The sequence below is a fragment of the Pelodiscus sinensis genome, chromosome 8 (assembly GCF_049634645.1).
Source record: "Pelodiscus sinensis isolate JC-2024 chromosome 8, ASM4963464v1, whole genome shotgun sequence".
Classification (NCBI taxonomy): Eukaryota; Metazoa; Chordata; order Testudines; family Trionychidae; genus Pelodiscus; species Pelodiscus sinensis.
The window spans coordinates 4,874,967-4,900,015 of NC_134718.1; the positions used below are offsets into that span (position 1 = coordinate 4,874,967).

The window sequence follows — 25,049 nt, forward strand, 5'->3', positions numbered from 1 at the left end:
CAACAAGATTGTAATTCCTAAACTCCAATCCAAGGCTAAATAGCTGAATGATTCTGGATATATTAAAACAGTTGTTTTCCATTACTGGTTTCATACAGGTTTTATAGCACCTTATGAACAATGGATTGACCAGCAATTCGGGTCAGTAGGATTCTATTCTAAGTAAAGGATTAAAAAAAGCTAATGATGTTTATTAATAGCCATTACAGCTAACAGTTCATTTTAGTTAAACACAAACGTAGTAATCCCTTTATGGCCTTTCCTATTTTTGTCATTAAAAACAGCTGAAGAGTATTGTGAAATAGAGTTTTCAATTAAATTAAATCTTGAAAATCACATTAGCATGCATCATAATCTACTCAACTCCTAAACCATGTGTTTAATACACATTACTGACTTCTAATGGTTTAAAGCAGAAATGTTGGACAAAAGCCTTTTACAAGCCTTTCCACAAATGCAGTAAATGGAAGTTTTACCACTAACTTCCATTGGTGCAGTCCTTGAATCCACATATAGAAGAACTACAGTCTAGAAAGCTCCAAAAAACCAACCAACCAAACCAAAAACAACAACAATCTTTCTGCAAAAATCCAAAAGGGTCTCATTCCACTTTCCACCACCCATGAGTTCAACCCCAAAGCATTAAGAGGAAACTAACCCTATGGCAAGGAAAGGCTATCATTGCATTTCAAAAGTTAAACATGCACTGAGTTGGACTAAGGAAGCTGCATCTTGACTTTGAGCATCAAAGGTAGCATACAGAAAGGTGAGAAATTTCCAACTTGAAATGTCACAGTCCATATTTATATGGATAATTAAGGACATCCACAATTACAGTAACCATGAGAACACAGGCACGGCTTAAGCCAAACGCCAGCCTCAAACTGCAGACTTTGAGTTATGAAGCCCGTTCCTCTGCAGTGCTTCACGTGATCCATATGTTAAAGAAACAGATTTTCTCTGATTTAACTTTATCACCCCCACTCTTTTTAAACCAAGCACCCAAGGCACAGTAACTCACCAAGAAGTCAAAGAAGAAAAAGCCATCAACTCTTTTGACTAATATCATAAAGAAAAGGTATAGAAGGAGCTTTTTTAATACTGACAAACCTGCTGCCAAAGAGACACGGGTTTAGAAACAGATTTGGGACTCTCGCTCCTAGAACCAGAAGAGGGTAAACACATCCCACAAGCAGGCACCAGGCATAATCACAGATAATTCACATGACCCTCAATGGAGAGTCATTAATTCACACTTAGAGCTTGTTTGCTAGGGTGTATGACAGACTCAATCTCTTCTAGGTTGGGAAGTGTGATGTTACTACATAGAACAGGCGGATTCCATATGGAAGAGAAAAGGAGTGAAAAGGTATTCTGTAATGAAGGAGACCCCAGAATACCCTCTTACAGCTAGAAATGGAAGAAACGCCATGTGCTACAGGCAACAAAAGTGAGAGTCCAGTGCACCTCTTAGAAGAGGATTTTCCACAACCCAGCAAGACTAGTTTGCAGTTTGGACCTATAGACGTAGAGCAGACTCATGCCAGCCAAACTTGATTGAGTGTCTCTCCCCCCCCTCCCCCAAATACTTGCTGAGATACAAATCAAAAGAGTTAAAATCTGGGTTTGATTTTTTTTCCAGATGTTGTTAAGCTGGAGGGCAAAATTCAGAGGCAACAAAAACTATGGGGCAAATTACCCATATTGACTTCTGTAGGTAGTACTTAATGGGTCAAATGGCTACAATTCATACGGCAAGGTGACGGAAGGGGGCAGAGGTTTTGTGTGGGTCAGTGGAAGAATATAATGTAAGATAGACATGGCTTTCTTTGTCCTTTCCCTTGTTATCCCTACTTTTCTGGCTCGTTGCTCTTCCTGTTACCTACCCTTCTAGATGTGCCATGTAAATTATGCTCACATGGCCAATTTATAATTTATAGCTCAGCAAAATTTGGCCTTTGCCGAACACTTAATCCAAACCTGTGAAATGTCTGTCCTTCAGAGTTTATTCCATTACATAAAAGTTCTTTAGAGCTGTTTTTTTTGCAGGAGTAAACATTTAACCCCCCCCCAGGAATGCTATGAAATTAGCAGATTCCACAAGAAATACAAACATATAATATGGGTGTGTAATAGAATCCTCATCTTCGATGGAGACACAGGATGGACTAAATTGGATTGCGGGATATGGCACAAGGACACAATAGGCCCAAAAAGACAGACTGTCAAGTGCTTCGGTCATTAGAATCCAATCAATCAATCTCCTACTTTTTTGGTGTTATACGTCAATCTACACAAAGAAAAAACAGACTCTTTTGGTCTTTTCCCCCTTCAGATCACAACGAGAAGTCTCCAGGAAAGAGACTTGCGTGTGCATCTCCCAATGGGATAGGTAGTCCATTCAGTGCAGACTACAATATGGCTGCCGATCAAAGGCAAAAGGAGAGCCCACCCAAACGTAAAGGTGAATACACCCGAGTTAGAACTCTCCATACCCATCATACTACTTAGCACAGAAACGGGCAAAAAAAAACACAGCAGCAGCAGCTGTCATACAACAAGCTCACTAACCCCAGCATCGCACCCTGCACCCCACAGCCCCGTCCGCCTTTAGCTCTTCTGCAGAAGGGACGGCTGAAATGCCTTTTTTGCTCAAGTCTGACCACCGTGATCCCCAGCCAATTGGTTAAAGGATGAATACAACAGTAAGGAATAGAGGAAGGACTGGGATCATTGCCTATGAAAATCAGGTTCTGACATTACCTGTTCCTCTCTCTCTTTTTCTTTGGTCTTGCTCCTAGAGACCCTGGAGGAGGTGACATCCCGAGCTGGAATGACAGAGATCTGATGCAGTGGCATGTTCATCACCCCGTCTGTCTGGTCCCCTCATTTAAAGGAAGGAGTCTTTGATGTAGGGCTCATTTAGGGCCATGGTTGGGCTGTGAACCTAAAGAAAGAAAAAAAAATGTTACCCTGGCTTGACATGTAGTTAGTCGGACGTGTGTTTTTTTTAAACAGCCCACATGAAACAACAAATCAGACGAACACTTCACCTCCGCTCTCTGGAGAGATGTAAGTTTTGGTCCGCTGACTGGATCAGGAATGCAAGCCTGTTCACACCTCGGGCAGAGATCCCAACCCACGGCCAGGGCAGAGGGGGAACTGGGGTTATGATGCATCTAAAGGGCAATCTTAATTCTGGCCACGGGTGCCGACTCTGTGGGTCCCGGGGCTGGAGCACCCATAGGTGTGGGTGCGGAATTAGTGGGTGCTTAGCACTCACCAGCCAGGTCCCGCCCCCTAGCCGGCACCTGGATAATTAACTCCTCTCCCCTCCCTCCCAGGACCTACTGCCTGCCACAATCAGCTGTGCCAAGGTGCGCAGGCAGCTCTGGGAAGAAGGGCCGGGATATGCTCAGGGAATGGGTGGGGGTTGATATCACACACACACACACACACACACGGCCCCGAGGTAGCCAATGTCAATGATTCTGGCATTTCCTAACTTTTGAGTGCTTGACTTGGCTATCTTAATGTCGTGCAGGCTCCTGGCCCACCCCAAATCGAGCTCCCAATCCCAGTCTCCTCAGCCAATGTAAATCCCACCTCAGTCTTCCCCTCCTGCTGGCTCCCTGTCCTAGTGTATTTTTACAGAACCCCGTTCCCCTTCACTCCTTAACACATCTGTCTCCCATTCTCTTCCCCTCATCAGGTTCTAGTGCCAGTCTCAGTCCAGCTAGTCCTCAATTTCCACCCCACCCCACCCGATCTCAGTCTTTTCCCTTCCAAAGTCATTCCCCATTTCCCTCTCTGCATTTCAAGCCTTTGCTCTAAAGACAAAGTGGTTAAGTCAGCTTCAGTGCATCTCTCAGGGGTGTGATCGGTCCTACCCTGGAGACATGTGGCTTTGCTGATGTAACTTTTCAATGTAAAGCAGCCCTAAGCATGAAGAGTTTTACAGTTCCACGCCAGCTCCCCGAGAGTGAACCGGCAGAGGCTGCCAGCCCCGCTCCTGGAGAGCTGGCTGCCACCCTGCGCTGTGGCTATGCAGTATAAAAGTGATACTACAGAGCCCGCTGTGCGTGTAATCGTGTAGCTGCTGCCACTTGTAGTGGTTACATGTTTACACAATTTTTTACATCGCTAAACAGAACCATCTGGCCCTTCAAGAAAACATTGCCCAACATGAAAAGTCTCTATTGGTCAAAAAGCCTTTTTAATATAGCTTTTTACAATTTAATTTAAAAATGTCTAACACCTTTCATGACCACAAATTATAAGGAACAGAAATGATTCATTTATACAGAGGTGAACGTTGTAATTTCTCTGGGCATTTGTATAAATAATATTTATAGCTTAGCAGTGGGAAGAAATTGCTTGACAAAGGAGTCATTCACAAGAATACTACGAAGCATGAGGCTTGCTATTTTTATTGCAGTAGCACCTTGCACCCTGACCCAGTAATCAGGAACTGATTTTATTCGGTACTGTACATACATTTATCCTTCTTTCACCAGCATAACTGTCGACCAAAACAAAGAATTATCGGTATCACAGGTAGACAAATCAAGAGAGCAATAGTTTGCGTTGTGTTTGGGATACTAGAAACATGTATTGCCAAGTTAGCAATGTTGATCTGAAAATCAAAAGCTACTGCGGCACCTTTTTGTTAGATTAGCAAGTTTCTATTAAACTCAAAAGCTTTTAGAAAGACTTCAGGTCAGAGTGTTTAATTTGATCCTGCCCTGCAACAAATTAAGCACAATCAATGGTATTTAAAGGAAGGGATTAAAACGGAATTATCGCAACAGGAGCTGCATTAAATAACACTACACCAATGAAGATACGTTATGGGAAGGAAAGAAAACCACAATATTGGGGTTTATTTTTACCTCTGTGAGGGTTGAAAATGGAGGGAGTCCAATATATTACAGTGCTCATCCACATGGAAGCTTTCACTTGGGTCATTTTGCAAGGGAATTATGGAGATTTTCATCCTGCAAGCGTAAGGGCTGAGCCGCCTAAGCAAGGAAGCTGCACTTACTATGTTGCCTTTTTCTTCTGTACATGCTGAACTTCTCTAAGCCGGCATGTACAGTGACATCTATGGTCCAGCATGATTTGAGCTGGCCAGACGTCCACTTGTTATGGCTGTAGCCAAGTTTCTGGGGTCCCATAAAGTTTGTTTACAGCCACCAGTCTTGGCTCTCAGTGTGCTGTGCTGTAGCTCAAATTTACCCCTAACTGTCATCTAAGAGCCCAGCAAGCAGTGGAAGTGTTGGTAACGCTGCTAGACAATATTGACCTCCCGAGGTTTAGGAAATTCTCTGGCTCGGCACCGGTCAGGTCCCAAGGGTGCTGGATTAGAGAGGTTCAACCCTGTTCTACATGACACATTTTCATTGATGGCACTGCCAGCGTGGTGGCTTTGTCAGCAGATTTACACTGATACTTCCAATTCGAAGGTGTTAAAGGAGATGTGGGCGGTGTAATATACATATGTCTTTGAAAACTGCTTTTGCAGTAAAGGGCCACAGAAATGTGTTCAGTACCGTTTCCCCCTCGAATTCAAACACAAACTTAATTCCAAAGGAAAAAACTTTTCCACACAATGTACACTGGCCTGTGGAACTCATTGCCAAAATATATCACTGAGGCCAAGAGCTTAGTGAGATTAAAAATAAAGGGCAAGGCTTTACAAAGGTAAAGTATTAACAATTCTTGGAAAACCTCCATTTTGTAAGAGCTTTAAATCAACCTGCTTCAGGAAAGGACCTTTTCTAAGTAACAGGGATTTGGACGACATTTCTCCTATGCGGAGGTTACTCCGTAACTGCCTACACTGCAGGGTTGTTGCATCGTCCTTCAACACATCTAGAACCGGGCACCACGGACGCAGCATGCACTATAGAAACCACTGGTCGGATTTGGTTTGGCAATTCTATTGCCAACAAATTAATGTTCTCTGGCAGCATCTGCAATCTGGTTATTGCAGCATTGTGCCCTGCACGAAAGCGATACAATAAACGTGACTTGAAACTAGTCACTGGTTTTTTTTAAAAGCATAAATTGCAATAAGTAAATCTCCCAGCTGCTGGGGCTCTCTGGTCCAGGAACATCCATGGTCAGGAACATGAATATTGCTGGACCAGAGAGTCCCAGTTTAAAGGGGTGCAACCTGCATTTGGCTCTTTCAATAGGCTACAAATAGAACTCACGCTGCCATTCCAAAGCCCCGTTAGTTAATTCTTAGACCAGTTTGAGCCTCCCAGAACTCTTCCCCCATAGTATAACAAATCATCATTTCCTGCAGGTAACAGAGGTGCATTCTCAAAATGAAGATCTTACATCTGCATTTGGTTTGGTTTTGTTAGCAGCACAGTTCAAGGCATATTCATCACTCACAGGCTAATAAACCGGTTGCAGCCATGAAAAACAAATCCATTTTCTATTCCAGAAGTTTAAAATTAAAAGGAAAAAACTACACTCTACCCCACCTCACTCAAAGTGCTCTCGCTGCCCCATCCTACCCATGTTGGTGTTCCTACTTTTTTTAGAGGTCAAGAACCGAACGATTCAGTTTCTGTTCTCTGATTTGGTGGTGCAAACCTGGCGGTATGCCATAGATGTTTGTGAAATTACTCTGGAGTTACCCCACTTAAACAGAGCACATAACTTTCATAACGTACTAGTTCAGGAGAAACTTTGCCGCTTGTTGATATTAATTTCTCTCCATTCCGCCCCCCACACCCTTGCTACTAGCCTAAAAAAAAAAAGTTTCCTTTCGAGAGTGCTAATGTTTTTCTTTGAACAATTGTAAGGAGCAATTAGGAACAATAAATTCAATGCCACCACTAACATGGGGCATTCATTTAAAATATTTTTACCCCATCTCTCTATTTAAAATATTCAAGGCAGCTTTCAAAATTTCTCTCTCTCTCTCTCTCTCTCTCTCCTCTCCCCTCCCCTCCCCCCCCCCCCGCGGGGGAGGAAACCTGCTAAAACATCTCAACACAACTAAACACCAATAAAAGCATGGGTAAAATATTTATTTTAAATATTTGTGTCAGATCAATAGATACATATGGAAACACTAGAGAACTTATCAGAGTTGCCTGCCACTCTAAATGATTCTATTCAAAGGTAGGGTATGTCTAGACTGCATCCCTCTGTCGGCAGAGGGATGCAGATTAGGCAGGTCAACACTGCAAATGAGGCAGGGATTTAAATATCCCGTGCCTAATTTGCATAACAATGGCCCACTGCATTTTGCCAACTCAGCACTTTGTTAGCAAAAATAGGCAGTCTAGAGGGGGACCTGTCGAGAACGAAAGCCTTTTTCGACAGATCCTGTAAACCTCCTTGCAGGCGGCATCAGGAATCTGTCGAAAAAGGCTTTCGTTCTCGACAGATCCCCCTCTAGACTGCCGCTTTTTGCTGACAAAGTGCTGAGTGGGCAAAACGCGGTGGACATTTTTATGCAAATTAGGCACGGGATATTTAAATCCCTGCCTCATTTGCACTGTCGACCTGCCTAATCTGTATCCCTCTGCCGACAGTGGGATGCAGTCTAGACATACCCCTAGAGTATTACTTCACACGGATAAGCAGCATGTGTTTTGCGCTCAGGTCCACCTGATTTCAGCCTTCCAGAATCAGGCTCTGGGTTTGTTTTAAACAATGGTCCCCATCAAATCGGTTGTTTAGAGCAGTTTCTCTCGACCAGTGGTATGAGTACTCTTTGGGGTACTCAAGAGAAGTCTGAGGGGTATATCAACACAACTGAAATTTGGAGAAAACTGAATTTTTATTTTAAGTTTTACGGCGCTTTATTATTTTTGTACTTTACACACCCAAAAATTTCATCACCGGTCCGGCTACGAGTAAGTTGTTTAAACAAATGTGTTGCAATGGTAGAAAAAAAAAGTGTGTGTCTGAAAACTGTAGGTACTGAGGGTATTTATAATTTTTTTTTAAAAAGAGGTACTTTATAAAAAAAAGGTTGAGAAACACTGGTTTAGAGTAACTAAGAACTAGTTTGTTAACATTCAAAGAAAAACAAATGTCAATTCTCTGTGCTCTAATTAAAAAAAAAAAAAAAGGAGCCATGATGGTCCCTAAGGTTTACACATTATTTGTTTTATCAAGTCACTAATTGCTACAGTCCCATATAATTAACAGCAGTGACCATTACGGATATTTCTGTGGTACTCACAAGGTGGTAAGTAGACACTGTTGAAACACACCTCAATGAGCATCCGCTTACTCAGGGTCACTGGACTCTGCTGGGACAATACACGTTTGCAGATGTTGGTCTGAACTTACTTACAGACCGGCTTGCTTAGAATATTGGAAAAGGATCTCTCCAAGAGTCTGGTACCATATTGAACACAAAGGCAAAAGGCAATTCAGAGGTAAGGTTGAAATCCCATTGGCGGCAGACCACACTGCATCAGGAATACTCAGAGTGGGTCTCAGACAGAAGGATGCTCTGACACTCAGTGGTATTTATGCCAGTCTGCAGCGCTCTAGCTGCTCCACGTGATTTTAGAATCCCTCTTTAAAGGGCGTTGTTCACTCCACCATCCAGGCGCCCGTCACGCTGCAGATCCACTTTTCACCACGCCTACTGGGACCTGGGCCATGAGACCAGAGTTGCCAACTGCCAGTAAACTCAAGGGCAGCCCATCAAAAGAGAGCTAAAATTGGACTTGTTCGTAAAACCCATAATCACATTTCGGGGGCATCTACACAGCACTATTCTTTCGAGATAACTAGTGTTATTTCAAAACAACAATGCGAGCATCTACACAGTCATTCTGTTATTTCAAAATAACGGCTGGCTTATTTCAAAATCTGTGAACCTCTTTCCATGAGGAATAAGGCCTATTCCAAAATAGTTATTTCAAAATAAGGCGTGTGCGGACGCTCCCCTGCTATTTTGAAATAGCCCCTCCCCAGGCCCATTCTAAGTTATTCCTCCCCAGTGCCTCCCGGGGCTCTAAGTCGAGATGGCATGGCTGCATTAGGGAAACCTGCCTTGGACTCATTTTGAGGCTTCCCTGCAGTGTAGACGTGCTATTTCGAACTAAGCGATTTCAGAATAACTATTCCAGAGTAGCTTATTTTGAAATAGCCATGCAGTGTAGACGTACCCTTAGACAGCAGTAAGAACATCACTGAGCTCTGCAGTGCAGCTGAGGAATCCCTCCCCTTGGCCCCGGGGTGGGCTCTGTGCCATGGGGCAGCTCCAGACAGCTACAATTCCCAAGACAGAGGCGGAAAGGGGAACTCTCCCGGCACGGCTCCCTTCGACTCGCTGTGCCGGACAGGGCTGCTCTTCTGTGCATCTAGCTTCAAACTCGTCCTTGGCATCGCTAGTGTCAGCCCAGCAGCAGCTTTCGGTGGGCATGCATGCAGCACACGCCCACGCAGGGCTCCCCAGGGCTGCCGGGGTGTCTGAAGTACAGAGAGCCAGGTGTAGCAGCTCCCCACGCTGTGGAGTCACAGCATGGAGGTCACTGGTGGCAGGTTCTGGTCCCAGGGCTGGAGGCGGGCCCAGAGGGAACACTGTTTGGGCCGCCAGAGGGCGGAGGCTGTAATAGGAACAGGATTGGGTCTGCTTGCCTAGCCAACGTGCTGTGGGTCTAGCTGCCTGCGTTGCGGGCTCCCCCTTTTTCCAGCTGCCTCCTTGCTGCCCAGCTCGGTTTGCTGGCGCGTTGGGCTTTTGTAGGTGCTGCCACCGTCAGCTCAGCTGAAAGGCAGGAGTGTTGCGATGTAGGAATAAAACCACTGACTATTGCTCACTGTTGTCCTTTGGAGCCAGCTCTACACCCGTTAAGAAAGCATCCACCCCAAAGGCTGGTTGTCTGTAACAATGTTCCATCCCGGCCATAGAAACCATTTTCAGCAGCTGGCCACCTTGCATGAGATGCTCCCAAGTGCGAGACTCGGACACATGAATCATGCAAAATCCCTTCCAAGTCTTTAAAGCTCTGCTCGGAACAGGAAGCAATCACTGCTCAAACTGAGGCTGCAGCCCTAGCACTCCGACCCGGGGTGGTTCCTGGCAGGTCCTGAGCTAAGCAGGGTTGGGCCTTATCAGTGTTTGATGCGTTCCTCCCAGGAACACACAGCTGCTCCGGGAAACGTCCTGCTTCCCTCGGAGTCAGCACAGAAACAACGGCCCCGTGCAAAGTCAGCAGATGGAACTCAGGGCTTTGGGTTGGAATACTCGTAGTTATGATCTCAGGGTGCATTTCAGAGGAGGGATATTAACAACTGCCCCTAACCAATTTCTAACCCAGATAATTACCCCAACCTCCCTGCACCCCATCCCCCCAAACGGAGACATCTCTCCTTCATTGCACGTCCGAATCGGTTGTGTAGAGGGACTCTACACAGATTCGTGGCTGCCACGTCCCACCGGGCAGGCCGCTGCAGTTCAGTGGTGGTGGGAGATGTCATGTTCAACTAAGAAAGAGTAAAACTGGTTTAGTGTGCATGCCCCTTGTCAAGCAAAAGGCAGCAGACAAGGGCAGACAATCACTTTCACATATACACACAACACTTGATCGGCAATGCTCTGGCAAAACACGCTTCAGAGAACACTAAACCCTCAGCTCTGAGCTCCCTGACTTCTGTGGGTTTAAGCAAAATCCTCTCTCGTTATTTTCAATGCACTTTCACAAGGGCGTCTTAGATGTTATTTTAAAATTAAACACTCCACAGTTTATCCGGGGAATGTAAATCAAATCCACAGATCACGCACGAGCTCAACAGGGTGGCTTCTAGCGGACAACGGAAAACTGAATTTCTGGGGAAAATCCTGCCTCTGAACTCATGAGCCAGCATGCAGGGAGCAGGGCCTTTGAAACCAGTTGATTACAGGGGCATCACTAAATAATGCCCTTGCAAATCATTCACGGAACGGCAGCGCTCACTCTATTCCCCGGGCCAATTATGGGGGGGGGGGGGGTTGTGATCATGTGATCGACCTACACAAGCCCAAACGGAAGGGTTTTAATGGTGCCCGCTCTAGAATATCTTTCTTTATTACTAGCTTATTGTTTAAGGGAGAGGTGAGGAATCACCTTGTGAATGGGGGGGGGTGCACTGATGAATAACGAGAAGGAGGAAGGACAGCTGCTGAACATGGGGGTGGGCAGCTGGCTCTAGGCTGGGATGAAGCACCCCAGCATTTCAACTGCCGTTCCCATAGCACTTCCTGGGCAGCTGGCGCTCCTGTCCCATCCTTCACCCCGCCCCGTCAGTGGTGTGTGTCTCCCTGCCCCTCCCCTGGGCCAGGCGTCTCCATCGCAGGACCTGGGGAGTCCTACCAGCTTCCTGGCCATGGGCTGGATTTCATGCACTGCACCCCTTTCTCTAGGTGCCACTCTGCTCTCCACCCCCTGTGCACGAGGGTGACTGGGAACGTAGCCAGATCCTGCTCTGGCCGCCATGAGGACAGTGGGGGAGAAAACAGAGCCACCCCCCGTCGATATTTCCATCGGTGGGACACCAGCATCCTCCCTCCCCACCTCCCAAGTTGTGCTGTTCCGTATTACCAAAGGCCACTGCATTGTGCGATAAACACCTCGCCAAAGGAGGACTCCAAACAAATCACGTTAAATTTTAACGCTGGGCTCAGGGCTGTGACCCAGCCCTCCTCTCCCTACGTTTTCTTCCCCGAGAGACACGCTACCCGAGCTCCTACACATCCAGATGTCCCACAGCGTGAAACTACCGAGAGGTTAGGTGTGTGGTCCGTTCAACTTGCCTTCCGTTCCATGCTGACTCTGCTCATCTGTAGCTCTCCCAATCCTTTCCAGGTTTTCAACATTATTTGGAAGGTGACGACACCCGAGCCCGCTGTGTGCTCATTATTGCTACACGTCCTGCGGTAGATCCTTTTGCAAAGTCATATCAGCCCTTCCGACCTCAGCATTGCACTGGGACCTCATGCTTTGGTGGTTCTATGCCAGGAACCTCTAAAGACCTTGTTAGAGTCCCTGCTTTTCCGGATATGGTCTATGTCCTTTGCTCCTAGGTGTACCACCTCACATTTGTCAAACCAGGTTTTATTGCACCCACTTCAGCAAACAATCCAGACTGACATTATTTAGCACCATCAAACTTTGTATAACCCGCAACCTTAACCAATGTTTGTTTTTAAATTTTCTTCAAGATCCTTGGTAAAAATATTACATTTTAGCGGGCAGAGAACTGATCCCTGTGGGACTCCATTAACACCTCCCTTTACAGCTAGAGATCAATCCACCCTGTGGATTGCTAGAGACTGTGCTATGCGGAGTCTATAGCATGCGAATTCTTTAATCAGATTGCTGCACACTGCTCGCTTCTGCAGAAGTCTCTTGCCGTTCATTATATCACCACATCACCCGTTTCAACCTGCCCAGAGCCAATGGGCTACCACAGAACCTCTGTTCCATTAACAGCTTTTTATTGGACTTAACAAGAAATATTGAGCCTTGGTTCACAGTGGAAACATAAAAGATCCATAGGACAAGCATAGGGCCACACGAGTGACAATGGGAATTAGGGGCTCAAACATCCAGACCTACAGGGGAGGAGAGCCTCTGCCGTGTTCTCAAACAGGAGCCTCCGGTGGCCAGGACTGTGGAGGAGAGTTTGGGGAAAGTGACCAGAAACGTGTCTGCAAATGGATGGTGCTGAAGCACTCTGTGAGTGTAGCTGAATAAAGCCAAAGCATGTAACTGCAGGGCTGCAAAGGAGAAAGAGGAAGTGGCCAATACACGCAGCTGGAATGCCATGCTCAGTCAGACAGGGAACATGCAGACAGAGAGGATGACTCCCCGATACGTAGTCACAATCCAGCTGAATAAAAAGGCCGGGAGAGACTCAGTTGAAAAGGGCCTCAGAACACTAAACCAAAAGTGGTCACCGGGGGGAAGAGACTCTTCAACTTTGAGTACAATTTCCTTTCAATCAAACGGGTCAAGGTGGGAAAATCCCTTGGCCAGCAATAAGCAACACTTATAGTAAAGGAAATTTGCATTGACATATATTTGCATGAAAGGTTCTAATTTGACACAGCAGGCCACGTGATCCAGCCAAATAACGTCTATACACAGTTTTACTGTACTGCCCCTCCTCCACCATAATCTTGTACAAGAAAAACTGCAGGAACCCAGAGAGAAATAGCTGGTACAAAACTAATTTTAAAACAAATGTGTCCATTTACATGGAAAATCTGAAAGTTTGTGTTTTAAAAAACAGTGTAAATATTTAAACAGAAGATACAGACAAGACAAAACAATCTCGTTACTATTTAAATGCTCACACAGTTCCCATTCTCTATTGTACACAACTAACAATGGTATATTTTTAGGAAAATACTCTGCTACATAACTTATTTTTATGCAACAAGTGATAAATGTTTATAAAGCTACTTATAAACAACAGGCCCCTAAGCAAACTCACAACTGATCAAAGGCTAACAGGCTTAAATATTTCCCCAGAGCAGGGGTAAGGACAATAGGCCATTGAATGAACAATTTTATAGCCTACTTTTAAATAGGCATGAAATTCTAATTTGTCTCCACCTCTCCAGGCAAACAAGAAATTTCCAGGATTGCATGTAGAAAGAAGGTAAATCATGCAAAAGACTCTAAGCTGAAATAAGTCGTGTTGTTAAAATCAGAGGCTCTTTTCTACAAATGTAGACCACTACTTATATCTTTGTAAGTCTAAACACATTATCATTATCATTATCATTGTCATCACAATGATAAATCCTTTAAATTCATGTATCAAACGAGCTGCAAATTATATTCTTTGAATTGACATGGCAACTGGACATGCCTGAGTTAGGTCTTTTCAAAGGTTCAAATGTACAGCAAAAGGGAAAAGGGTATCAGGACTCCTGGGTTCTATTCCTCGCTCTGTCACAAACATTCTGGGCAAGATGCTCTTTGTGCCTCAGTTTCCCCATCTGTAACTGGGCTAATTCTTCTCCAGCTTTGTCAAGAAAATGTGACATCCTTGATTACATGGACTTACAGGGCTTCCCGTTTATAAACCAGCATTTACCAGAAGTTTACACACAGCAATTCCTGAGGTTACAGCTACTTCCTAGTTTAAGTACAGGGGAATACCATAATGTGCCAAATATCACACTGTGGTGGAAAAATTGGTGAATGTAATTTTAAATGGTGACTGCTGTACACTGTTTCTTTGTTCTCTCGTGCTATATTTCTCAACTCTTATTATCCTGGAATACCATGCAGGATCTCCCATCTGTCTTGCTGGAATCTAACTGCAAACCCCCCTGCGTCATCCTTTAGACAACCAAAGAGATTCTTGTGGATGGAATTGAAAATACTCAGTTGCACAGGACCTATAAAGCACAACTAAGACCTGCTAATTATTATGTTTTTAAACCCACTTAGCACCCAGTATAAACAGACTGGTTTAAAATGTTAGCTAGTTGTGGTTCCTTAGGGCAGGTCACTTGATCTTTCTGTACCTCAGTCCCTGACCATTTTTAGACTTCAGGGGATAGCTGAGTTAGTCTAGAAAGTGCTACCAGACCATTTGTTGTCTTTTAAGTTTATCCTTTTTTAGACTGTAAATCGCTTCACAGCAGAGATTGTCTTTTACTATTGTCTCTTTACTCAGAACCGAAAATGTGGAAGTGGCAGAAGTGCTCAATGACTTCTTTCTTTTGGTTTTCACCAAAAAAATTAGCAGACTGGACTTCTAACTCAGTGAATGCCAGTAAAAAAAGAGGTAGGATCAGTGGTTAAAACAGGGAAAACACAAATTAAAAATTAGTTAGACAAGTTAGATGTCTGAAAATCACCAGGACATGATGAATACATCCTAGAACACTCAAAGAGCTAACTCAGGAGATATCTGAGACGTTAGCGGTTGCCTTAGAAAAGTCCTGGAAGATGGGTGAGATTCCAGAAGACCGGAAAAGGGGAAATGCTGTGCCCATCTATGAAAAAAGAAATAAAGACAACCTGAGGAATGACAGACTTCAGTACCCAAAAAGATACCACCACAAATAACTAAGGAATCAATTTGCAATCATCTAGAAGATAAGTTAATATATAACCATCAACATGGACTTGGCAAGAACAGATCATGTCAAACAGATCTCGACCATAGGGTGTAAAGGATATATGTGGTATAACCTGACTTCAGTGAGGCTTTCGATACGGTTTTGCATCTTGTCTCCTGTGAATCCCACTGTTGAGATGCAGTCCATGCAACGAGGAGTTTACAAATCCCCGTGTTGTGCTCTAGTTATTCAAAAAGGGTAACTCTATACAACCCTCAATATCCACAAGTGCCATGAAAAAAGTTATTTCCCTGGAACTTAATATAATACATACATAGTCTCTCTCCCAACTAACTGCTGCCTGATTTGAAGACTACGTAGTAAGGACGAAAAAAAATGCACAGAACCTCTGTGATTTCTTCCTCTTTCTTCTGTGCCAGCTGTATTTTTGAATACCAGGCCCCGACAGCACCGAGCTCTGAGACAAACAACAATGTTTTCCTTGGCCCAGCCCCACACATGAACGCTGACACCAGCCTGTACCGACACTGCCCCTGTACCGACACCTCAGACCAAACACGTTTCTTTTCATTATTCAGTGAGGCCTCCAAGCAAAGAGAGTGGAAACAGCCATGTCATTTTCATTCTTCCCTTACGCTCTACAACTGGGCTTCTGTGCTAGGAGAAAATAAGGAACTGACATGATTGAGCCTCACAGACAAAGCGTTCCTTACTCAAGTCTACAATGAAGCGATTCTTCTCCACTGTACCTAAACTAACCAGCGCCTGCCACAATGACATTTATATGCGGCTATGTGTACATTTTAGTCAATGGCTTCATACGTTTACAAGGAAGGCCTGTCTTCACTGAAATTCTTCTCGTCCCTCACCCTTTTGAGTTTAATTCTCACCCTCACTGCAGCAATCCCAACTTCCTAGCGAGGGCTGACTCCTTTAGCTACTTAGGGTTTCAAAATTCAGTAATACTCAGCAAAGAAATATTTCTCAGAACTCCCAGACGTCCATCTAGCGGCCTAAGTCTTTGTACGGAGATAACAGATAGGCTTCCTTAAACTTTAACTAACACTAACAATACCAACCACATACAACAATCTAATAGATCAGGGATTTAGAAAAACACCCTAGAACTGTGAGAGAGCTTATGTACCGACATGTACACCCACTCACACATGCTTACGTACTCTGGGGCCAAGTCCATCAAAAAATCATTCGCTCTATATCACCAAATCTAGAGAAATCCAGTTTTCTATTGCTTAGCTGCTTAAGTTTTTAGCAAGTCAGACCCTGAAATAAAAGACTTTTGTCAAGTTAGACACACATCCCCTGGTGTCCAGGGTAACTCCCCGGAGACTCCTTCCATTCGATCAGGAGAGAGCAATATTTTGTCAGACAGACAAAGTTCAGAAAGAAGCTTGTGACAGAAAGAAAGCTCCAGTAGTGGGGTGGATTTTGGTTGCTATTGTGCATCCATGGGACATTTAAGGAAGATGACTTGGGAAATTTGAAGGTTTGTGACCATGACCATGCTACTGACAATGACAGGAATAAGACATTTTGCAAAGCTATTACTCGTAGAGGTAGCCTCGCTGCCTCCTCCCTGAATAGATACTGTTTGCTTTAAATTAGTCTAGACAAGAGCCAGAGAAATGAGCCAATTGCTAAATAAGTCCTGTGGTAGGAAGCATCCTGGATCAAGCGATCACACTATAATGGGAATCTGAAATATTCATGAGGATCAGAAACACATTCGGTGCTGACTGTAAGAAATCATTTGATTTTACAGAAGAATGGTCTAAAATGTCTGAACCTAAATGCTGCCAACTGCAGGGAAAACATCCAGCAGAGAAGTACAAATTATTTAACCTGCTAGATCTTTTAGAATAGCAGCTTTCAAGACTGTAGCAGAAAAATACAGCTCCTAGGACTTATACCTGAAATGCCCAGGAAATGGACTTTCACAGCGCAGCAAACAAAGTATCACATCCACTCAATCTCATAGCGGAATAATCAGTTCAAAATTAGTAGAGTGTAAATTCCTACCATGACTAGACAGACAGAAGCAATGTGGAGACAAAGGGTGTGTCTAGACTACCTAGTTTTGTCGACAAAAGTGGACTTTTGTCGACAAAACTATACCAGCGTCTACACTACCGCTGAGTTCTGTCGACATAACATCGACAGAACTCAGCAGTTTTGTCGACGCTGGTAAACCTCATTTTACGAGGCATAACACCTTCTGTCGACAGAACTCTGTCGACAGAAGGTGTTATTGCCTGTAACACTGCGTCCAGACTACGGAGTTCTGTCGACAAAGCAGCTTGCTTTGTCGACAGAACTCAATGTGTCTGGACGCTCTTTGTCGACGGAAGTTTTGTCGACAGTATCTGTCGCCAAAAATTCCGTCGACAAAACGCGGTAGTCTAGACGTACCCAAAGTTTTTCAAAAAGGACTGTCAGATTTAAATCAATATCTCCCCTCTTAAAATAAAGGTTAATCAACAACATGACTGTCTGGTGTTACAGAAGCAAAATAAAAGCTCCCATTCATTTATTTCCACTTTCTTTTGCTGTGCATGGTTAAGACAGCTGGCATGTTTTATTCCAGAGACGTATGCATGTGTGTGGTGGCAACCTTGGGCATAAATTGTACAATACGGTTAGGTTTGTAAGGAACTTTGGGAATAAAAGTGCTAGAAGCCGTTATTTTCTGTGCTCCTGCAATGTAAAAAAGACCAAAAATTGGGTTTGTTTCTGGACGTAAAATAATTTTTTTCCAAGCACCATGGCCGGTCAGTTCTTGGACCACTAAGGAAAAACCAGGGTGCTACCAAAAATGGTAGCTGTGATATAGTAGCTGGCATCTTTTCTTTAAGACACAATTGAACCTCTGCCTGCCAAGGTGCCGGAGAGGTCTGTGCTACTAGATGTGCTGACATAAAACTGCTGTCTTGGAAGACATTGCTGTATTTTATAGGCACACATGCTGTTCAGTGATCGGCACTATGTGCCTCTTGATGTGACCCAGTGATGGAGGTGCTGAAGTGTAGAAAGCCTGCAAAATTCTATCAGACAGGAAGTGGTAGGAAACTATTCTCGGGCCCGTATGCAGGAATTTCTGGGGTGTGTGCTTTTTTTGGTAAATGTGGACCGCAAGGGTGTCAATGCACCCCCCACGGTCCCCCAAGTAAGCAGGGAAATCAGCCCCAGCCTTCCCCTGGTTGGCCAGAGCACTCTTACTTGGCAGTCCATGGGGAAGGGGTGCTCTTGCACCCTTCGCACCCCCACCCCCCTGCCTACAGGCCTGATGCTGCGTAATGTCCATCTCCTGCATTTCCTGCAAGGTCTTGTTGCATCTCCACACTGCAGCGACTCTGACAGCTTCCTATGTGTATCAAGAAGGATCGTAATAATGACCTTACTTTTACAGATTACATTCATACAAGCCTTGGGCTCCATCTCCTAGGGAGGGGTTCCCTTCTCTCAGACGCTGAAAGGCAGCCACTTCTGGGGCAAAACATGACAGCTGCTTAAAAACAGCAGAAAGCAACACTGCGCAACAGCTCATGGCGAGAAGCAAAGGAAAAATCGACAGCCGTATAAATAAACGGTAGGGAATTTTTGGTAAAGGATTGTAGAATTTATACTAGTCAATTCTGGAGTCATGTCCAGGACAGCTAAGGTTAATAACATAATTCTTGCAGCCATGACATTGTATTGAGCTCAAGTGATGAGGGAGGTGGTTTTACATCTCACCCAGAACCACACCACCTGCTTACCACTCTGTCAGGCACTCACCCAGCACAGTGCTATCAACACTCCATATAGCACCTGTTTTTCTCCCTGGAGGCTTCCCTTTCAAGTATCGATCCAGCTGACCTTGCTTAAGATACAACACGCATGAATTCAGCGTGGGAAATTGTATGGCTATAAATTAATACTTCCAAATAGGGGGTCAATGGCGAAATACAACCTGAATTATTTGTAGTATTTTGCCAGTTGAGCAAAAGAAGCAGATACGTATGAATTACCCACCACCGTGCCTGTGTGCTCTCTCCTTCTCCCCCCAGATATATAGTCTAGAGTGTATCTGTCTGTCTGAGTCCGTTAGCTCCAGAATGCCTCCTCGACGGTAAGAATGAGGACTCCCAAATTTGGTCGGAGGTTTCCTCTTCTCCTAACGTAAAGCAAGGTCGGGCTTTGGTTGTGCCAAGAGAAGCAGACGCCTGGGGAAAGGGGTTGTTTTCCATTACAAGCGAAGGAAGGGGCTTGCTGTTTGGAGGGACAAGATACTGAGAGTGGTCACTGTGAGCCCACAGGGAGAGCTATCCTGCAGAGTGTCCATTGGGGGCAGCCACACCTGGCCAGCAGGGCTGGGGCTCTGCCATCTTACCTGCCAGCACGCTAGGTAAGTAGTCCTCTGCTTCAAACCCTTTCCCCCACTACCAGCCTATGGCTGCAGCGGAGGGGGGGGGAAGGTCCCTAGTGGCCAGCAGCGGAGACTGGGGGCGGGGGAAGAAAGGCCCATTCAACCTCCAGGATCCTGCTCTTCAAAGTAGCAGCCAGCATCACACACATCTTGGGGGAGGGAGCAGAGCCAAGAGCAAACAGCAATTGTTCAGCAGACAGGGAACTGCAAGGCACCTGAGTTTCTCTCATCGCAACCCTTTAAAGTTGGAAAGAGCAGCGAGGAGATAAAAAGTGTTTGTCTGCAACTGGAAAAGTCTCTTATCGAGCACAAGTGCAAGAACACGCCCACTGCAGACACCAGCGACTCTGGAACGTCATCAGCATTCTTGACACCATCAGACTGAAATGGAATCTCTTCCAGGAGGTAGCTTGGAAGGGCTCCTGACAGCCCACCCAGCCACTTTCTATGTCAGGGAAAGTGACAAGTATCTTTTGGCATCACATATGCGACTCCTCTCTGTTCACCTCCTGGCTAGTAAGATTTATTTTCAGGCCTTCCAAGCCCATACTATTGTTCAGCTTATTAAATTCACTATTAATCCAATTCCTTTCTCAAGTGGCACTTGGGTGCTTTGGCTGGGTTATAGCAAAAATACAATCAAACATCATCAGCCACCAAGGAGACTGAAGAGGAATTAAAAAAAAAAAAAAAGTCAAAACCTAGATCATGCCCTTCTTGAACAGAGAGAGTTAAATGCACCACCTTTGTCATTTTCACCACTGAAGCGCTTCGGCATGCAGCCTTAATCTCAGTGTAACTTCTGAAAAGAATTACCTACAGGTGGAACCACCCAAATCTGGGACTCTCTGATCCAGCAGGGGCTCTTGTACATTTCAAAGGCGCAGGCGCTCCAGGGAGAGGGGGACTAGTGGGGGGCACTTTGTACATTTCTTCATCTGAAGAAGTGGGTTGTGCCCACGAAAGCTCGGGATCCCATCGACATGTTTTGTTAGTCTCTACGGTGCTGCTAGACTATTCATTGTTTTTTAAGGTTTTCCAGTTACAGATTAACTTGGCTCCCCCTCTGATTGTCAGTCCTCAAGAAAACTCAGCTGAATTCACATAAACCAATCAAGTCAATCAGCAAAAGGCAGGGAGAAAAGAGGAGGGGCCACAGGGAGGCCTGGTATCCCTGGTCTACATTAGGGCTTTATTTCAAAATAGCCCCCCTTAGGTTGAATTAACAAGCGGAGTGTCCACACTTGCAAGCTCGTTCTTTTGAAATAACAGGTCGCTTATTTCAAAATACATACGCCTGTTTTCCTCGAGGAATAACGCTAATTTCGAAATAGAGACAGCGTGGATGCTGCTATTGCGAAGTAACTACCCCCATCCCCCGAGTAATTCAAACTAATTACTCCCCAGGACTCTAACTTCGAGATAGCGTGTCCACATTAACGGAGCCTGCCTCGGACTCAATCCAAGGCTTCCCCATAGAGCGCACACGCTAGTTTGATTTTGTAAAATCGGGAGTTAAGTCAAATTCAGTTATTTTGAAATAGTTTCCTGGTGCAGACATGTCCATAGATGCTGGCAGAGAAGGAAGCGAAAGCCTGTGGAGGTACACCAGGAATTAAATTGATCCAGCAGATGAACTTCTTAGGACAGAAGCAGGCAAAATATGGCCTGCAGGCCAGATCCAGCCCATGGGAGAACTCTGTCCGGCTCCCTGCCTGCCCCACAGCTGCACGCTGTTCAGAGTAGCTTTCCGAACACAGACTGGGAGAAGAGGGGAGAGGCTTTGTGAGCGGCCCCCTCCCCCCCCCCAGCAAAACCTTGCAGCTCCCATTCACTGGTTTTGCAGAACAGGGAGCACACGAAGTACCCTCGGCGTTCTAACCACATACACTACTTTTGGCACAGCTTTTAGGTCTGTGCTCACCTAACGAAGAGACTACTGTCAGGTTTACCTCGGTTATTCTTTTTCCTTCTAGTAAAATCAAATCAATCCTTTTTTTTTTTTTTTTTTTTTTAAAAGAACAGCCTAATCTATTAACCCAACTACCATTTTTTGCTTCTGTCAAAGGATCTCAGAATAGTTTGCAATCAAAAATCAAGAGTCACAACACCCTTGGAAGGCAGGTATTGTCTGGGCTGTAGTTACGGGCACAGAGAGGTAATTGACTTTACTCCAAGATATGTCACAGGCTCACTGGACAAACTCCAGCTCTCCTGTCTCCCAGCCCAGCGTTTTAGCCATAGAGAACCTGCTATGCCAGTGTAGCCGCGTCTTCACCATGCAGCCCTGCAGGGGAAACTGGTTCTATATACTGGAACGTTAGGGTTCCAAACCAAATCATGCAAGTCAAACAGCTGGTGGGTTTCCAAGAGGCATCTGCAGTACATCCCAAGGAAAAAGACTGTCTACTTATCACAGCCATTGTTCCTAGTCAGTTTCCAGCCCAGGCAAATTATTACCTGATGACATTTTTGCTAGACTGTTCTTATTAAAGACTTTTGCTTTCCGTTACCTAAGAAGCACTCCAACTCTCTTTCTATCTAGCCCAGCTTTTACCCTCCAAGTATGTTTTAAAGACAGATGGAAAACAAGAGACAGATGGAAGCACTGCTGGGAAACAAGGCCCAAAAGATTCAGCAGGGTTGTGAATGGGAGGGGAAGAGAAATCTCCTAGTACAAAGGGCCAAGCTATGAAAATACTTCAGAACCCCTGTACTGAAACACATCTGCTTATCTCCATCCATCTTTCTGCAGAGTATTGGAATACAGGAATACATTTAGATCTTTCTATTCACCTTGCTCTTGTGAGAGATGATGATATTGTAGTTACAAGGGATTATAACAGGGGACAGAGTGGCCTCACGCTGATTGTCCCTCCCTAACATGCTGTGCTCTTACAACTAGAAATAGAGAGATCAAAGAGATTATTCCTCTGTCCTGGGTGACCCAAGGAGCCTAGTGACAGTGAAAGCAGATATAAATAGCCCTCCTAGGAACTCCCTCAGCTTGCTACAAGACTGGTTTCTGTTTGAAGGAAGCTTTTTCACTGACTGGCTGCTGAAACGGTGATGACAAATTTAAGTAAAATAAAGGTTCCCTGACGTAAACGTAACTGTGTGAACAGGAAAAGGATCTCAATCATCACCGTAGCATTGTCAATATACTGAACTGAATCCCCCCTCCCACCGCTTCAAACTGCTAGCAAACAGGAAGTACAAGTTGCTGACACACTTGGAGTCAGATTTGCTCTTGGGTTTTGCTTTCTACACCGGACAATGTGACTCAAACTCGTCTCCCAACTGCTGAAATTCCACGCAGAAAAGCGAACCTGACTTCAGCTGCCCACAGCCTATAGGCACTGCAGAGCAGACTCTGCTCAGTGACATGAGTGCAACTTCACTGTCTTCCAGGACTGAGACTTAGGGTACATCTACAGTGGCACTTTTCCAGCTGTGTTGGTTGAGAGTCAGTAACTGGGTCAACAAAAATGATAGAGATGTAGCTGTGTTAGTCTGGTGTAGCTGAAACAAAATACAGGACTATGTAGCACTTTAAAGACTAACAAGATGGTTTATTAGATGATGAGCTTTCGTGGGTCAGACCCACTTTGATCTGAGGAAGTGGGTCTGGCCCACGAAAGCTCATCATCTAACAAACCATCTTGTTAGTCTTTAAAGTGCTACATAGTCCTGTATTTTGGGTCAACAAAAGACTTCTTCTGTCGCCGCAGCTGTGTCTATACCAGGAGTTAGGCCGAGCTAATCACAGAACTCGTGGCATGAAATGTTCACAGCCCTGAGCGGCAAAGCGAGGTCAAACTAATTTTTAAGCCCTGCTGAGAGGAACAGAATTCAGCTCCCTCTTCCACAGCTGTGATGGCTCATCAAGATTAATGACTACAGGAGTCAGTCATGATAACTTATTTTGGTCACCAAAGTCAGCCGCTCTAACCCAGAACACAGAGGAAGCAGATGCATTTAGGAAGCGGGTACCATTTGTACTGTCACTTTTCAGAACTGCACTTCAAAAAGGAACTGAAATGCTTTTAAAAATAAAACGGGGAGGATGGATTGCTTGGTTTTTTGGGGGGGGGGGGAGAGGGAGCAGGAGCAAGTATACTCACTATGCTAAGGATATCCCACATTCATTCTTAAAATATGCTGCTCTATGCATCCTTTAGCCCCCTTTGTAGCATTTTTATAAATCTAAATACATAACAATGACTTGGTAATGTGTAGGCTTGTTGTAAAAATGTGTGTCTCCTGCTATGGCAAAAACTGCCATCACAACATTTACTACCCCCCTCCCCAAATTTGGGGTAAATAGAGGGGAATCATGTGAGGATGCAGAGTTATGTTATCTAGCTTTCATCTGAGAAGCCCAGATGTCCAAGGAACTGGTCTGTCTTGTGCAGGGATGATAAAGAGCACTTCAAGGAAACAGATGTGGAGCCATTCTTGCTCTTTTTTCCCTGGCAAGCTGAAGGTGAGCATCCAGAGACTTCTATAGTTGCCAGACTGAGAACTCAGAGAAAGACTGAGTCGGAATGAGTCTGTTGGCTGGTCTGTTTTACCACGTAACCGTCTTCTATCCAGCCACCCTTTCTCCAGACTTCTAACTCAGAATACTAATATTATGGTGCACTCTAACAGTATCTTCTTTCTGAGGCTCTCAAAGCACCATACAAACATTACATTTAACTTTGCAACTTCTTGTCCCTAGCTCTATTAGGCTATGTCTACACAGCAGCATTCTTTCCGAATAAATGACTGTTATTATGAAATAACATACTGCGCATCTACACTGCCAGCCTTTATTTCGAAATAACGTCAAGCTGGAAGACTTCTTACTCCAACTCCTGTAACCCTCATTTCATGAGGAGTAAGGGAAGTCAAAGGAACAATGTTCTTCCTTCAACTTCCTGCTGTGTCGACGGCTCCAAAAGCTGAAATAAGCTAGTTGGACTTAAGCTACACAATTGACGTAGCTCAAGTTGCATAGCTTCTTCTGATTTTAGCCCTGCTGTGTAGACGTGCCCTTACACAGATGAAGAAAACGAGGCATAAAATAGTTAAGTGATTTGACTAGGATCTGTGGCAGAGTTTGGAACAGAACAAATTTCTCCGGACTCTAGTTACATGCCTTGACTGTAGAATCATCTTTCATTCCATTATCAAAGCAAGGTCCCAATTTTATGACTTGCTGATTAATCTCAGCTCTAAATCAATAGAACAAATCTGCAAGTAAATTCTGCACGTTAGCTCTCTGTCTCTAATATATATAAATACACACACACACACACGGCTCAACAATCTATGTAATATACTTGCCCGTGGAGAGTATATTATATCCCGGAAGAGCAGGGTACAGGTGATCTGCGCATGCGCAGAACGCCGGACAGCGCAGCTGGCGAACGGGGCTCACCGCGGCTCAGCAAGCCGTGTGTGTGTGTGTGAGAGAGAGAGAGAGAGAGAGAGAGAGAGAGAAAATCTATCCACCGTCTCCGAGTCCTTTTGTTCAAGAATTCTTAAACAGTAAGAGCTAGAACCACC

At 44.8% G+C, this 25,049-nt stretch overlaps 1 protein-coding gene across 2 annotated transcripts in view; it reads right to left on the reverse strand.

The window, feature by feature from the left end:
* Positions 1-25,049, reverse strand: part of LOC102463015 (E3 ubiquitin-protein ligase MARCHF8) — a 160,117-nt gene that overhangs the window by 129,325 nt on the left and 5,743 nt on the right. For both annotated transcript variants that reach the window (XM_075935710.1, XM_075935713.1), the window contains exon 2: positions 2,764-2,947. In XM_075935710.1, the coding sequence (XP_075791825.1) occupies positions 2,764-2,865 (102 nt within the window). In that variant the 5' untranslated portion in view covers positions 2,866-2,947. The remainder of the gene's footprint in view (positions 1-2,763; positions 2,948-25,049) is intronic.